The sequence below is a fragment of the Aythya ferina genome (genome assembly GCF_964211825.1).
Source record: "Aythya ferina genome assembly, chromosome: 35".
NCBI lineage: Eukaryota > Metazoa > Chordata > Aves > Anseriformes > Anatidae > Aythya > Aythya ferina.
The window spans coordinates 8,845-21,973 of NC_140332.1; the positions used below are offsets into that span (position 1 = coordinate 8,845).

General features: G+C 62.7%; 2 protein-coding genes across 3 annotated transcripts; both read right to left on the minus strand.

The window, feature by feature from the left end:
- Window positions 1–2,526: 2,526 nt before the first annotated feature.
- On the minus strand, window positions 2,527–10,537 carry SUPT5H (SPT5 homolog, DSIF elongation factor subunit). 2 transcript variants are annotated; one of them, XM_084501991.1, is made up of 29 exons: window positions 10,413–10,535; window positions 9,759–9,912; window positions 9,610–9,675; window positions 9,056–9,067; window positions 8,882–8,951; window positions 8,722–8,790; window positions 8,553–8,618; window positions 8,379–8,409; window positions 8,202–8,270; window positions 7,861–8,112; window positions 7,670–7,759; window positions 7,517–7,587; window positions 7,281–7,386; window positions 6,934–7,027; window positions 6,717–6,853; window positions 6,452–6,607; window positions 6,208–6,354; window positions 5,839–5,985; window positions 5,538–5,663; window positions 5,359–5,443; window positions 5,154–5,258; window positions 4,935–5,037; window positions 4,707–4,834; window positions 4,368–4,473; window positions 4,073–4,231; window positions 3,643–3,811; window positions 3,365–3,568; window positions 3,154–3,249; window positions 2,527–2,838 (listed from the first exon to the last, which is right to left on the minus strand). In XM_084501991.1, the coding sequence occupies exons 1-29, from the start codon at window positions 10,482–10,484 to the stop codon at window positions 2,695–2,697; spliced, it is 3,234 nt and encodes a 1,077-aa protein (XP_084358117.1). In that variant the 5' UTR covers window positions 10,485–10,535; the 3' UTR covers window positions 2,527–2,694. The 2 variants fall into 2 exon arrangements, with proteins under 2 accessions (XP_084358117.1, XP_084358116.1); XM_084501990.1 differs by lacking the exon at window positions 9,056–9,067 and having other exon boundaries at window positions 10,413–10,537.
- Window positions 10,538–10,840: 303 nt separating this feature from the next.
- On the minus strand, window positions 10,841–12,692 carry ZFP36 (ZFP36 ring finger protein). The gene is made up of 2 exons (XM_084501992.1): window positions 12,552–12,692; window positions 10,841–12,136 (listed from the first exon to the last, which is right to left on the minus strand). The coding sequence occupies exons 1-2, from the start codon at window positions 12,594–12,596 to the stop codon at window positions 11,378–11,380; spliced, it is 804 nt and encodes a 267-aa protein (XP_084358118.1). The 5' UTR covers window positions 12,597–12,692; the 3' UTR covers window positions 10,841–11,377.
- Window positions 12,693–13,129: the final 437 nt, after the last annotated feature.

The following is a 13,129-nucleotide window of genomic DNA, read 5'->3' on the forward strand; positions in this document are numbered from 1 at the left end:
TCCTGTCCTGAGCCTATGTTATTTTCCAAAGATTGATTCACGGTTTTAAGGTTTCAGGGGTAGGGCACTAGGGTTGGGTTTCAGGGTAAGCGTTCTCAGGGTTTATTTTAGGATTTTAAGTTTTAGGATTTTAAATTTTAGGATATTAAGTTTTTTAGGGTTGGATTTTTAACGGTTAGGATTTTAGGGATTTGGGGGTTAAGGTTTTAAGGTTTTAAGGTTTTCAGGGTTAGCATGTTAGGGTTTTAGAGTTTTTGGGTTGTAGTGTTGATAGGTTTTTTAGGGTTAGGGTCTTAGGGTTTTCTTTTTGGTCAGTTATTTAGGGTTAGGGTTTTAAAATTTTATTTATTTATTTATTTATTTATTCAGGTTAGGTTCTCCAGGGTTAGGGTTTTGAGTGTCCTAATTTTTTGGGTTAGGGTTTTGAGCACCTTAATTTTTTGCGTTTGGGTTTTGAGCATCTTAATATTTTGGGTTAGTGCTTTGAGCGTCTTACGTTTTTGGGTTAGTGCTTTGAGTGTCTTATTTTTTTGGGTTAGTGTTTGGAGCGTCCTATTTTTTGGGTTTAGGTTTTGAGAGTCCTATTTTTTGGGTTTGGGATTTGAACGTCTTAATTTTGTGGGCTTGGGATTTGAACGTTTTAATTTATTGGGTTAGGAGTTTTAGGCATAGGTCTTCAGGGGTTTAGTGTGGTAAATAGTTTGGGTTATGTCTGTAGGGGTTTCGAGGTTTATAAACATGCTATAACAATTACTCACCTGAAGAAGAGCTGCATGCAATACAGGCACCTACTACTAGATTGCTTTACTATGACAGATCCTACTAGTTACCAACTCAAAAAGATGGGCTTACCGGTCTCTACTTGGAAACACATCAGTCCATAGACTCTGACCCACCTAAAGAACGTCTTTAGCAACCTGTGCTAAATATCCCTCTATTAAGTGAACTCCAAGCACTTAAAAATCTAGAAATCCATAGACTCCAACCTGCCTAAAGAACCCTGCAATCAACTGAAGGAAAAACAAAGCACTTGCCCGCCAAAGAGCAGCCCAGGCAGAATGAGCTCTCTGATGGGATGCCTGCAAGTCCTATACCATTGCACCCCACCCCAATCACCCACCCTGGAAAAGGGGAGGGGCCGTGCATGAGAAGAGGTAAAGAGAGCAGGAGAAACAGCAGCCCTGTTTTTGGTATGGCTTAGGTCTACAAGGTGGAGCACAAGCAACCAGGCTGTTTCGCTTCAAAGACTTACCTTAGCTTTGGTGAAGGAAACTGACCGGGCTGACAACCCTCTCACCTTTTTGCACCACTCTACAACATGGGGACTTCACCTCTCCCAGGCTGCACGAGGGAAGGGTGGAAACAAGAAAAAAAGCACATCCTGAGGCACCTCATAACCACAGCCTACCTACTGCAATACTTTTATCTCTCTTCCCAGCTGCCTTACCTCTGCTGCTCTCCATCTCCAAACCACGTTCTTTTTAACTGCCATGCAGAGTGGCAGTCCTCCAGGCGCCATAGAGCGGCACCATATTTTCTTTATTATCATTTTTTAATTTCAAAACAGCAGTCCGCTTCCCTCTGGAGATGGACAGCAGGCCAAGCCAGTCACCGAGCTGCCAACACAGAGCTTCACGGTTCCAGAAGGCGCTCTTTCCTTCGACCAATTCCTTATAAATGTTATCTGCCACTGGCAAAAGCAATAAAGAGACTGCAAACATGCACTGCCACGTTTGATAAACTTCATGTTTTCAATTTTATTATTTCAAAAGAGCAGTCCACTTGCCTCTACATCTGTGAAGTAGATCAAACCAGTCACTGAGTTGCCAAACAAGAACTTGACAGTTTCAGAAAGCGCTATTTCCTTTGACTGGTTCCTCCCCAAGTGGGACCCTAGAAAACACGTATGGCGACACTTTCGCCCATCAAAAAGTGCCCCCAATGGAAGCCTTTGGGGACACCTGAACTCCCCTGGGGAGCCTTTACACAACACCACATGCAACTGGACTCTGTCTTTGCTCTTCCTGAACAACCCTAAATGTATCCCTAACCGGAACACTGAGACAAATTTAAAATAGGAACCCGAAAATATGTATGGCGACACATTCTCCAATCAAAGAGTGCCCCCAGTGGAATCCTTTGGGTACAACTGAACTCCCGAGGGGAGCCTTTACACAGCCCCACATGCAACTGGACCCTCTGTGTTCGCTCTTTCTGAGCAACCCGAAACATAGCCCTACCCGGCATGGGAGAGGCATTCAAAATAGGGCCCCAGAAAACGCGTTCAAAGCCCCTTTTGCCCATCAAAAAGTGCCCCCAAAGGAAGGCTTTGGGTACAACTGAACTCCCCAGGGGAGCCTTTACACAGCCCCACATGCAACTGGACCCTCCGTGTCAGTTCCAGTATCCTCCCCGGCCAAGTAAGGCCCCCCACCCCGTTCCTTCCCCCCCCCCCTTCTCATCCCAGTACCGTTCCCGTCCCAGTAGCCCCCCATCCCACTACCCAGGAGACAGGACAGAGGCGGGTGCACAGCAGCTTTTCTTTTATTGGACACTGAAATCCTGTCACAAACAGGCTCCAAGGCAAAGGGGAGGTAAAATGAGAAAACAAAGGGGGAGGACAAAAAAAAAGCACAAAAAAAAGAAAGAGAAACACAGAGCAGGGGATGGCAGCGAGGGTGGGGCGGGGGGTGCTCAGGCCTCCAGGAGCTTGCCCAGGAAGCGCAGGTTGAGGATCTTGAGCTGCTCGTCCAGGTCCATGCGGACGATGCCGTCCTCGCCGTCGATGCTGAGCAGGATGCCGGTGGCTTCGCGGTCCTCCCCCAGGATCACCTTCACCTGGGACGAGAGCGGGGAGCGGGAGGTTCGTGCAGGGCACCCGGGGGGGCTGGGAGGGCACGGGGGGGTGCTGAGGGCCCCCCCAGGAGGGGCAGGGAAGTCAAAGCCCAAAAGAAGAAGGCGGGATGGGGTAAGGTCAGCGTGGGGGAAGCAGTGGGTCTTGAGGGAAGGAGGAAGGGCTCTGGAGATCCCACAGGAGCCCTCGTGCGGGGTGGTGGGTGCGCAGGGGGCTGCGAGGTGAGGAGGGAAGCCAGCAGCAGCACCGAGGGGACAATTGGGGTCCCCGAGGGGACAGAAGGGCGGCAGGGGCCGTACCTTGTTGCTCTTGGTGGGGGTGACGGGCTCCAGGTGCTCACTGGAGATGCTTACCACCTTCTCGCTGTCCTTCAGGTAGACGGAGCACATCCCCCCCTGCGCAGCGAGGACGGGGTCAGACAGCAAAGGCTCCGTGGGGACGTGCTGTCCCGGCCCCCGTGTCCCCCCCCCTACACCCCCAAACCCCAAAAAAGCCCCGCTGCCGCCTCACCGTGACGCTGCGGATGACGCCCGTCTGTCCCACCGCCTGGCTGTCCAGGTAGGTGTCCCGGACCTTCACCTGGATGTCGGTGGTCACCCAGTCACTGGAGCTCTGCTCGATGCCTGAACCGGGGGTGTGGGGGTTGTAACCCCCCGGGGATGGCGCCCCCGGGGTCATCGGGCTGTACCCCACCGGGCTGGGGCTGGGGCTGGCCTGGGGGCAGAGAAAAAACGGTGTGAGAGGCGGCAGGGAGATACGGGGGGGGGGGAAAAAGGGTCTGGGGGTACCTGGTAGGCCATAGGCGATGGCGTAGGGTGGTAGCTGGCTGGCGAGTGGGTGTTTTGGTAGCCCACGGGGCTGGGGGCCACCTGGTGGTAGCTCTGGGGGCTGGGGCTGGGTTGGTAGGAGCCCTGCGGCGATGGCACGGCGTACGGGGAGAACTGGTCGGTGTTGTACCTGCCGGGGTGAGAGGAGGACATGGGGGCACTGCATCGCCCCGCGGGGGGCTTCAGGGAACACGCTGTCAACTCCAAGCGTGGGGTTGGGGTCCGCCAGGAGCACGTTTCCCTGCCAGGATCACGGTTTAGAGTCTTGCAGGGATGAGGTTCCTCCCCCCAGCCCCAACTCGGGGTCGCGAGGCTGAGATTCCCCCTCCCAGAGCCAGGTTTTGGGGCACCCCAAAGCCCCGGACAGGTGCGAGGTGGAGGGGACACTCACATAGCCGGCGTGCCAGGTGTCTGGGGGTTGTAGGGCTGGGTGACCTGCGGGGATGAGGGGTCGGGGTAGCCGGGGGTCTGCGGGTTGGGGGTGCCACCATAGCCTTGCGGTGAGGGCGTGGGCTCGTCGTCGAAGCCGTACTCAAAGTCCTCGTCAGCCCTAGGGACGGAAGAAAGGCGGTGTCACGGCGCCTGGGACACTTTGGGGACTGGAATCCCGTGGTGGCCACCCCTCTGGTGGCCCAAGGCCCCTGCAGTGGGGCTGTCCCGGTCCCCAGCGACCCGCTGGCACCCACCTGGAAGGCGTGTTGGGGTTGTTGGGGTCCCAGGCGCCGCTCTGGGCGGGCGTGCGGCTGCCATCATGCAGTGGGGTCTGCGAGCCGTAGTGTGGGGTGCGGCTGCCTGCAACGCCCCACGGGGGGCCACGACAGTTGCGTGGGTGTCCCCTCAGCCCCACATCCCCCTCCCCCTCAGCCCTCCTTGTCCCCAGTGCCCGTTTTTCCCCGCTCCTTCCCTCCAAAAGATGGGGCCAGGGTCCCTTCCGCCCCCCTGGGATCCACCTCACCCCCGTCCCATGTCCCCCATCGACCCCAGGGAACCCCCCATCAATCCCGGGGCCCCCCCCAGCCACTCACCGTCATGCAGGGGCGTCTGGGAGCCGTACATGGGGGTGCGGGAGCCTGAGCCATACATGGGGGTCTGGGAGCCGTACATGGGGGTGCGCCCGTAGGTCGATGTCATCCCACCGGGGCGCCGCGAGCCGCTGGGGGGGGAGGGGGACACAGCGTCAGAAGAGGGGGGGGGACACGGAGCCCCCGACAGCCCCCGGCGCCTCCCCCCCAGTCCCCAAAAGGGGCACTCACACCGTGGTGAGGCGCTGGCGGTCCACCGAGATGGTCTGGCAGGTGGAGTGCAGCTCCACGCGGGCTGTCGACTCGGTGGCGTCCTTCACCACCCCGATGTAGCCTGCGGGGCGCGGGAGCGGCTGGGCAGGGGGGGCGCGGGCGACCCCACAGCCCCAGATGGAGAGAGGGGGGTGGGATGGGACCCAGAAACCCCCCAGCCCCCAAGGAGGCCCCCACCTTTGTAAGGTCCCTGGGAGATGCGCACCGTCTGCCCGATGAGGTCGTTATCCCGCCGCCCGCGCCCCCGGCTCATGCCGCCGCCGCCGAAGCCGCCACGTTGGCCTGCGGGGAGCGAGGTGGGGGGCGAGGGGGGGGGCTCAGGACGGGCTGAGCGTCCTCGGGGACGTTCTCCTGCCCTCGGGGACAGCCCCCCAGCACTCACCGGCCCCACTGGGGTGCATCGGGCTGGTGATACGGGGGCTCATGGGAGTAAAGCCGGCCACGGTGAAGTTGGTGACATCCCGCGGCTGCAAAAAGGGCGAAAAAAAGGGTGCTGGGGGGTTGGGGGGGGGGCTGCAGCCCCCCCAAGGCAGCTGGAGGGCGCCCCCGGCGCGCTCCCACCTTGGAACCGCCAGCCAGGACGAGGTGTCGGGTCTTGCAGACGAACATGCCACCGTTCTCCACCAGCTTCTTGCAGTGCAGGAAGGCAAAGCCACGGAAGAGGTGCCGGATCTCCCCCTCGCGGCCCTGGGACAGTCAAAGGGGGGAAGGGGTGAGGTCCAGAGGGGGGTTAGGACCCTCGCCCAGCACCAGGAAGGCCCCTCGGTGCCAGAAGCAGCCAGAAAGGCCCCCAGTAAACCCAGCAAACCCAGCAGGCCCAAGACGGGCGAGCTGATGGCGCCCCCCACGCCGCAGCTCATACCGAGTGGGGCCCATCGATGACTTTGACGATGTCCTTGACGTGGATGTTGTTCTGCTCCGAGTCGAGGGCGACGGCGAAGCGGTTGTCCTTCTTCCTGGTAACGGCCTGGTGCCGCACAGTCACCACCTTCCCGTACATGTTCAGCACCTGCAGCCCACGGCAGGGGGGAGGCAAGGAGCTGGGAGGGAGGGGGCCCGCCCAAAACAGCCCCCTCCACGCCCCCGGGGCCGAAGCTGGGGAGTCATCTCCGGCACAGGACTGCGTGCACGAGTCCCTCTCTCATCCCCTTCCCCAGCGGGGCACCCAAAAACACAGGAAAACAGAGAAAAAAACGTGGCTCCTTCCAGCGTCGCGGCGGCCAGGGCTCACCTGGAAGGTCTCGCGCTCCAGGCGGACGATGACCCCCACGGTCTGGGGGTCCAGCTGCACCAGCTCGCCCCACTCGTGCTGCCCCCCGACGTCCACGCCCGAGGCTGTCTCCGAGCAGAGCTGCAGGTCCCGTGGCAGAACCTTGAGCTGGCGGCAGGGCAAGGGGGGGGAAGAGGGGTGAGAGGCGGCCGCGGCGGCCCCTTCCCTTCCTCCCCGGGCTGGGTTTTTTGAGCCCCGCGCTCACCTCGTGCATGGTGAGGTCAGAGAAGAGGATGACGAAGTTCTCCTCCACCCGAACGATGAGGCCCGTGTCGCCCTCGAAGCGCCCAGCGATCACCTTCACGTGGTCGCCCATCTTGAAATACTTGCGCAGCTCCTGAGCTGGGAACTCCAGCATGTCCTAAAAGGGGGGGGGGGGGGGGAAGGAGAGAGGCGCAGGGGAGGGGGCCTGGCGTGGTCACGGCGCCCCCTCCGAGGCCCCCAGAGCTGCAGCCCGGGCTCTCTGCTACCTTCAGGTCCTCGTGTTTGGGCATGATGGTGATCTTGTTGCCGTCGACGCTGAGGATTTTGCCCTGCAGGTTGATCAGCTCACCCTCGCACACCTCCACGTTGTCGCCGGGCTGGAAGTTGTGCTCGCGCTCCTTCCCTGGGAAGTTGAGGGGCCAAGATGCTGCGGAGGGTACGGCAAGGAGGGGGGGGCCCACGCTGAAAACCCCCCTTGCGTACCTGTGCTCTCCGTCACCACCTCCAAGTCGATGCCCTCGGGCTGGTCCTCGAACTTCTCCAGCTCTGACAGGGTGGGCTTCACGCCTTCCGTGATCTGCCACGGACAAAGCCGATGGCCAAAACGCCTCCTTCCCTCCCAAAACACCCCCACTTCTCTCCCAAACCGCCCCTGCTCACCCGGGCAGCGCCGATGCCACACCGACAGCATCACAGCAGCGCCGTCCCCTCCCTCCTCACCCCTTTTCCCACCCGGCCCCCCGCCTCTGCATCGTGCCACGGGAAGGGAAGCAATCTGGGGTGAAAAGTGCCGGGTTTGGGTCTGGATTTAAAGCCAGGCCCACGCTCACCACAGCCGACATGGCGAAGCTCTTGAAGAGGAAGCCCTTGCGGCTGTAGCGGTTGCCTTCGAAGATGAGGAAGTCTCCGTCCGAGGCCACGTCGCCTCCCAGGGAGCTGAGCCAAGACAGGGGCAAAAAAATAAAATAAAATAAAATAAAAAAGCCCCTCACGGAAGGCAGCTTGCTGGGGAGGGGGGGATGGGGGGGCTTTTTTTTGGTCTCCCCTGCCCTTGAGAGGCACCTACCGGATCTTCTCAGCATCAAAAAGCCGCTGGGGGGGGCGCTTGAACTTCTTGCGCTTGGCAAACCAATCCTTCTGCAAGGGGGGGGGAGGGGCAGCGGGCTGAGCCAGCGGCCCCCCAGCACGGCGGCAGCCCGCCCACCAACCCCAAACCTACCAGGCTCATGCGGGCTTTGATGCGGTCGAAATCGATGCGGGGAATCATCTTGAGGGAGATCTGGTTCTGGCTGGGCTCCACGTAATCCACCTGCCCGCGGGGCGGGGGAGGCGGCGCTGAGCCGGGGCGGCGCTAATTTCCCCCCCCCCCACGTCCCCCCCACCTCGCGTCCGTCCCCCCCCCAGCCTCACCTGAGCGATGTCGTCCTTGTAGATCCCCCGCTTGAGGCGCACCCAGGATTTGGGCTTGAGGTTGGTGACCTCCTTCACCACCTTCAGCACGTCGGTCATCTCCTTGATGGGCACCATCTGCTGGTTCCAGTAGCCCATGCGCAGGTTGCCCACGCCCTCGATCGCCTGCTTGACGTGCGTCTGCTTGTAGGCCTCCACGTAGATGTAGCCCTTGACGTGCTCGGGGGCCACCACTGACTTGATCTGCAGGGGCTGCGGGGCGAGGGGAAGGTCAAGAAAAAGGGGGAGGGGGCTGCAAGGACCCCCGCGGCTCCCCCCCGCGGCTCCCCGCGCCGCCTCACCGTGTCGGTGAACTGGTAGGCGATGAATTTCCGCATCAGAGCGATGGCCGTGGCGCGCTCCTCACCGATCTGGGGGGAAAAGGGGGAAAAGAAGAGGGAAAAGGGGTTGCTTTAGGGTCAGGAGACCCCACCCTGAAACGCTGCCCCGCACCCCAAAGCCCCCTGCCCAGCGCCTACCTTGCACTTCACAGTCCAGAGGTTGGGATCCCTGCACAGGGGCAAAGAGCAACCGTTACAGGGCGACTCGTCCCGGCCCTATAGGGTTAAATCCCCCCCCCAGACCCAATCCGCCCCTTTTTTTCCCCATAAACACGGCGTGTTTTCTCTCCCAGCCCCTCGCCCAACACTCACTTGACTCCCGGCAGCAGCTGCTGCTGCGTGATGTCATCCGAGAGCTCGTCGGAGCCGCCATAAACGCTGAGAGAAAAAGAAAAACAAAAAGGGGAAAAAGAGAGAAAATATAAATTATAAAAGCAAGAGACCTTCCTGCCAGCACGGGGCACGGCGCCACGCCACTCACGTCTCTCCCACCGAGGACTTGGCGTATTTCTTCATGTAATACTCGCCCAGCTCCTCCTCCCGTTGATCCCTGTGGGGGGAAAAAGTCATCAGCACGCTCCTGCAGCCCTTGGGGGGGTAAAAAGGGGGCTGTGAGGGGGGGGTGATGGGGCCAGCGTCACCTCCAGAGGTTCTGCAAGCGCCGAGCGCCTGAGCGGTCCTCGTCCAGCACCACGTTGTCGATGTTGGAAGCTGCGAGGAAGAGGAGGGTCGGGCCCGGCCCACGGGGGCTTGGTTGGCCCCGGGGGAATGACGCCAGAGGCCGTGGGGGGGGGCTTGGGCTGACTCGAGCTTACCTTCGATCTCTTCTGCTCGGGAACAAGGAGGTGGCGGTGGAGGGCAGACAGTATGGAGCAAATAATAGCGGCAAAACCCCCCGCGGGGTGAGGGGGGGAACAAAGGGGAAGGAATAAAATTAAGACGGCGGCACAGAAGGGAAAGGAAACCACAAAGAAAAAGGGGGAAAAATAATAATAATAAAAAATACGACAAAGAAATAAAACCAGGCGGGTGCGGATGAGATGTGCTGAGCGGACAAATGGCGGGGACGGACGGACGGATGGAGGGAGGGAGGAGGAGGGGAGGGAGCTGGGGCCCCTCCTGCCCTCGAGTGGTGGATTTGGGAAGAAAAACGCGCCTGGAGGCAGGGGAAGAGCCAGAGCGGCCACGCAGCGCAGCCCAAAACCACAGGGTTTAGCCCCAAAAGAGCCATGCCACCACGGGACCTCGTTTCCATCCTCTTCCTCCAGTCTCAAGAGCAGGGAGCGGGACAGAAGCAGCCCCAAAGCCTGAGGGGGGGGCCCCGAAGCCACAGGGGGGAGCCCCCAAAGCCCCGGGGGGAGCCCCTCACCTTTCTCCAGGATGTCCTCGGCCCCATCCTCCCACTGGTCCTCGTCCTCGTACTCATCGTCGACGTCTGCGGGGGGGAGCGGGGAGCTGAGCGGGGCTGGGGGGAGGCCAGCGGCGGCCCCCACCGCACCCAGCCCCCCTGCAGCTCACCGGCCTCGTCCAGGATGAAGCCCCCGTGGCGGGGTTTTTTGGCCGGCCGGTCGTCATCTTCCTCCTCCTCCTCCTCGTCATACTCCTCTTCCTCCTCCTCCTCCTCTGCCTCCTCCTTCTCGCTGCCAGCCGCACTGGCGCGCTCCTCCTCGGCCTGTGCAACAATTTGGGGTCAGGAGGGGGCGAAAAAGAGGGTGAGAGCCAGCTGCACACCCCTAAACTCCACCCAGAACCCACCTAAAGCTGCCCCAAAACGTCCCCAACACCCCCACAACACTGTCCACATCCCCGACACCCCCCAAATCCCACTCAAGAACCCCCAAATTCCCCCCCAATTCCCTAAAACCCCACAAACTCCCCGTAACGCCCCCACAATCTCCCCAACACCCCCCCAACACCCCCACAACACCATCCACATCCCCGACACCCCCCAAAACCCACTCAAATAACCCAAAATTCCCTCAAATAACCCCAAAACTCCGCCCCCAACTCCCCAAACCCCCACAAACTCCCCGTAAACCCCCCATAATCTCCCCAACACCCCCCCCAGCGCCCCCCAAATGCTCGCCACGGCGCCTAAAACCCCCACAACCCACCCTAAGGCCCCCTCCGAGCTCCCCCAACCCCCCCCCGGCCCGGAGCCTTCGGCCTCGCCTCGGCCTCCTCGGCCTCGCTGCTGCGCTCGCTCTCCTCCTCCGAGAAGTTGCTGTCGTCGCTGTCCGACATTGCGGCGCTTCGGGGGGGGGGTGGGGGCGGCACCCGCGGCCTCCTCCTCCTCAGGCCCGGGAGCAGCCGCGGCCGCCTCCGTTTCCCTCCCGGTGAGGCCCCGCTTCCGGTCTGCGGCTCCGCTTCCGGTTCGCGTTCCGCTGATACTGCCTCCTCTCGCGAGAGTTCGGCCCCCCGTCACGTGACCCGCTCCGCGGCCCGGAACAGGGGGACCGTGACGTCAGCGCTGCGTCACTCGCGGCTCTTCCTTTTTTTTTGGTTATTTTTATTTATTTATTTATTTATTTTAATTTTTCCGAGGAAACGGCCCCGGAAGGGCGTCCCGTGACGGCGAGAGAGGAAACGAGAGCCTTCGGTCATAGTCCAAGTGTTTATTTACCACCCCCCCCACACAAAAAACCCTAAAAACCCCATAAATACCCTAAAAAACTCCCCCCACCCCCCCTCAAAAAAAATACAAACCCCATAAATACCCCCAAAACCCTCCCCCACCCCCCAACAGGGCTGGGGGCAGCCCCAAGGCACCGACCGTAAATAAATAAAGCCATAAATTGAGGGGGGGGGGCAGCCAGGACCCGCTGGCGACCCCCCCCCAATTAGCACCGCTGAGACGAGCTCAGGGCGCGCCCCCCCCTTATGGGAGGGCTGCTACATCCAAAAAGTGCACGGGGGGGACTGAAAAGGGGGCCCCCCTTCACCTGAGAGGCACAAAGGGTGCGGGGGGGGGGCTCCACAGCAGTGCCCCCCCCCCCCATAAAAAAACATGGGGTGGGTGCATCCCCCCCATAAAAAAACAATGGGGTGGGGGCACCCCCCTTAAAAAATCATGGGGTGGGGGCACCCCCCCCATAAAAGAGCAGGGGGTGGGGGCGCCCCCCCCTTTTCAGAGGGTTTCACTCCGCCACCGAGATGCGGTCAAACACTGGGAGGCGGCGCGGGCTGCCGGGGGGGGGCCCAGCAGCCGTCCCCCCCCCATCGGGCAGCAGCAACGGGGCCGGGGGGCTGTGGAGGAAGTGGCAGCGGGGGCCGTAGGGGCAGGAGCCGCAGCGCAGGAAGGTGCTGCAGGGCTGCGTGCGGTACTTGGGGTGCCGCCGGAGCCCCCGCAGCTCCCCGGGGCCGTGGGCGAATTGGCAGCGGGAGCCGTAACGGCAGCGGCCGGTGGTGGAGAAGGGGCGGCACAGCTCCGTCTTGTAGAGCGGCGACGGCGGCGAAGCGGGGGGCGACGGGGAAGCCTCCGGGGGGGCGAGCAGCGGTGTCGGTGGCGAGGAGGAGGATGAGGAGGAGGAGGAGGAAGGCAGGCGGTGAAGCGAGAGCGGCGGCGAGGGTCCCCCGGGGGTCAGCGGTGACGCCAACGGGGCCGGCGGTGCCGGTAACGGGGGCAGAGCCCCGCCCGCGGGCTCCAGGTCCGAGGTCAAGGTCAAGGCCGCCAGCAGCAGCTCCAGGCTGGCCCCCCCAGCCGGGTCCGGGTTCAAGCCCGGGGGGACTCCGTGGTGCCGGGGCGGGAAACCGGGCGGGGGGGGCACCGGGCGGCCGCTCGGGGCGCTGAGGGAACGCAGGAGGCGGCCCAGGTCCGGGGGGGCACCCCAAGGGGAACGGGGAGGCCGGGGGGGCTCCGGAGATGGCGGGCGGGGGGGCTGCGCACCGAAGAGAACCTGGGGACGGAGAAGAGGACACAGTTGGGGAGGGGGTTCGGGGGGTGGGGGGGAGGCCAGAGGTCTCCGGGGAGGTCCCGGGGGGGGGGGTTTGGAGGTCCCGGGGGGGGCCGGTTGTATCGGGACGGGGTCCCGGGGGGACCCAGAGGTCTCCCAGGGGGGCGGAGGGACCGGGGGGGGGTTCGGGGGGGCCCAGAAGTCTCCGGGGAGGGCCCAACCCTACCGAGAGGGGAGTCCCGGAGGGGTTTGGAGGTCCCGGGGGACCCCGGCCGGACCGAGGGGGGGGCCGGGAAGGGGAATTCGAGGTCCCGGGGGGGCCGGGAGTACCGGGAGAGGGGTCCCGGGGGGTCCCGGTGGCACCGGGAGGGGGGGGTCCCGGGTGGGAAGGGGGGGGAGTCCCGGGGGGGTCCCGTACCTGGCGCAGCGGCTCCGGTGCAGGCCCGGTGGCGGCGGCGGCCATGGCAGCCCGGGATGGAGATGGGGGGCGCGGGGGGGGAATCTCCGGTACCGGCCGCTCGCCGCCGAGCTCCTTTTATGGGCTCCCGTGACGTCAGCGGAGAGGGGGGCGTGGCCGGAAGCCGCCGGGGGGGCGTGGCCATGAGCTCACCGGGCGGGGCCGGCGCCGGGTCACGCGCAGGGCGCGGCCCCGGCACGGGGGAGGGGGTGACGTCATCGGGGAAGTCCCGCCCACCTCGGAGGGGCGGGGCCAGGGGGCGGGGCCGGGGCTGAGTCACGGTGCCGGGAACAGCGGGGGAGGGGCCGGGGGGAGCCCCCCCCACCCTTGGGTGGCCCCCGAATGGGCAGGGGAAACCCCCCACGTGTATGAGGATCCCCACCATCTGGGTGACCCCCCCCCACATACCGGTGACCCCCCTCGACGTCTGGGTGCCCCCCCCCAAACCCAAGCGACCCCCCCCCACCTAGCCATGCCTCCCTGACCTGGCTGCGACCCCCCCCACACAATCGTCTGGGTGTGGGTGGCCCCCCCCCACC

Bases quoted from the DNA above. Each gene is read 5' to 3' on its own strand.
- ZFP36 (XM_084501992.1), bottom strand. From the start codon at position 12,596: ATGGCCGCCGCCGCCACCGGGCCTGCACCGGAGCCGCTGCGCCAG. The intron at 12,137-12,551 runs GTACGGGACCCC...CTCCGTCCCCAG, and splicing joins CACCGGAGCCGCTGCGCCAG to GTTCTCTTCGGTGCGCAGCC.
- SUPT5H (XM_084501991.1), bottom strand. From the start codon at position 10,484: ATGTCGGACAGCGACGACAGCAACTTCTCGGAGGAGGAGAGCGAGCGC. The intron at 7,387-7,516 runs GTAGGTGCCTCT...GTCTTGGCTCAG, and splicing joins TTTGATGCTGAGAAGATCCG to CTCCCTGGGAGGCGACGTGG. The intron at 3,569-3,642 runs GTACCCCCAGAC...CTCTGCCCCCAG, and splicing joins CATCGCCTATGGCCTACCAG to GCCAGCCCCAGCCCCAGCCC.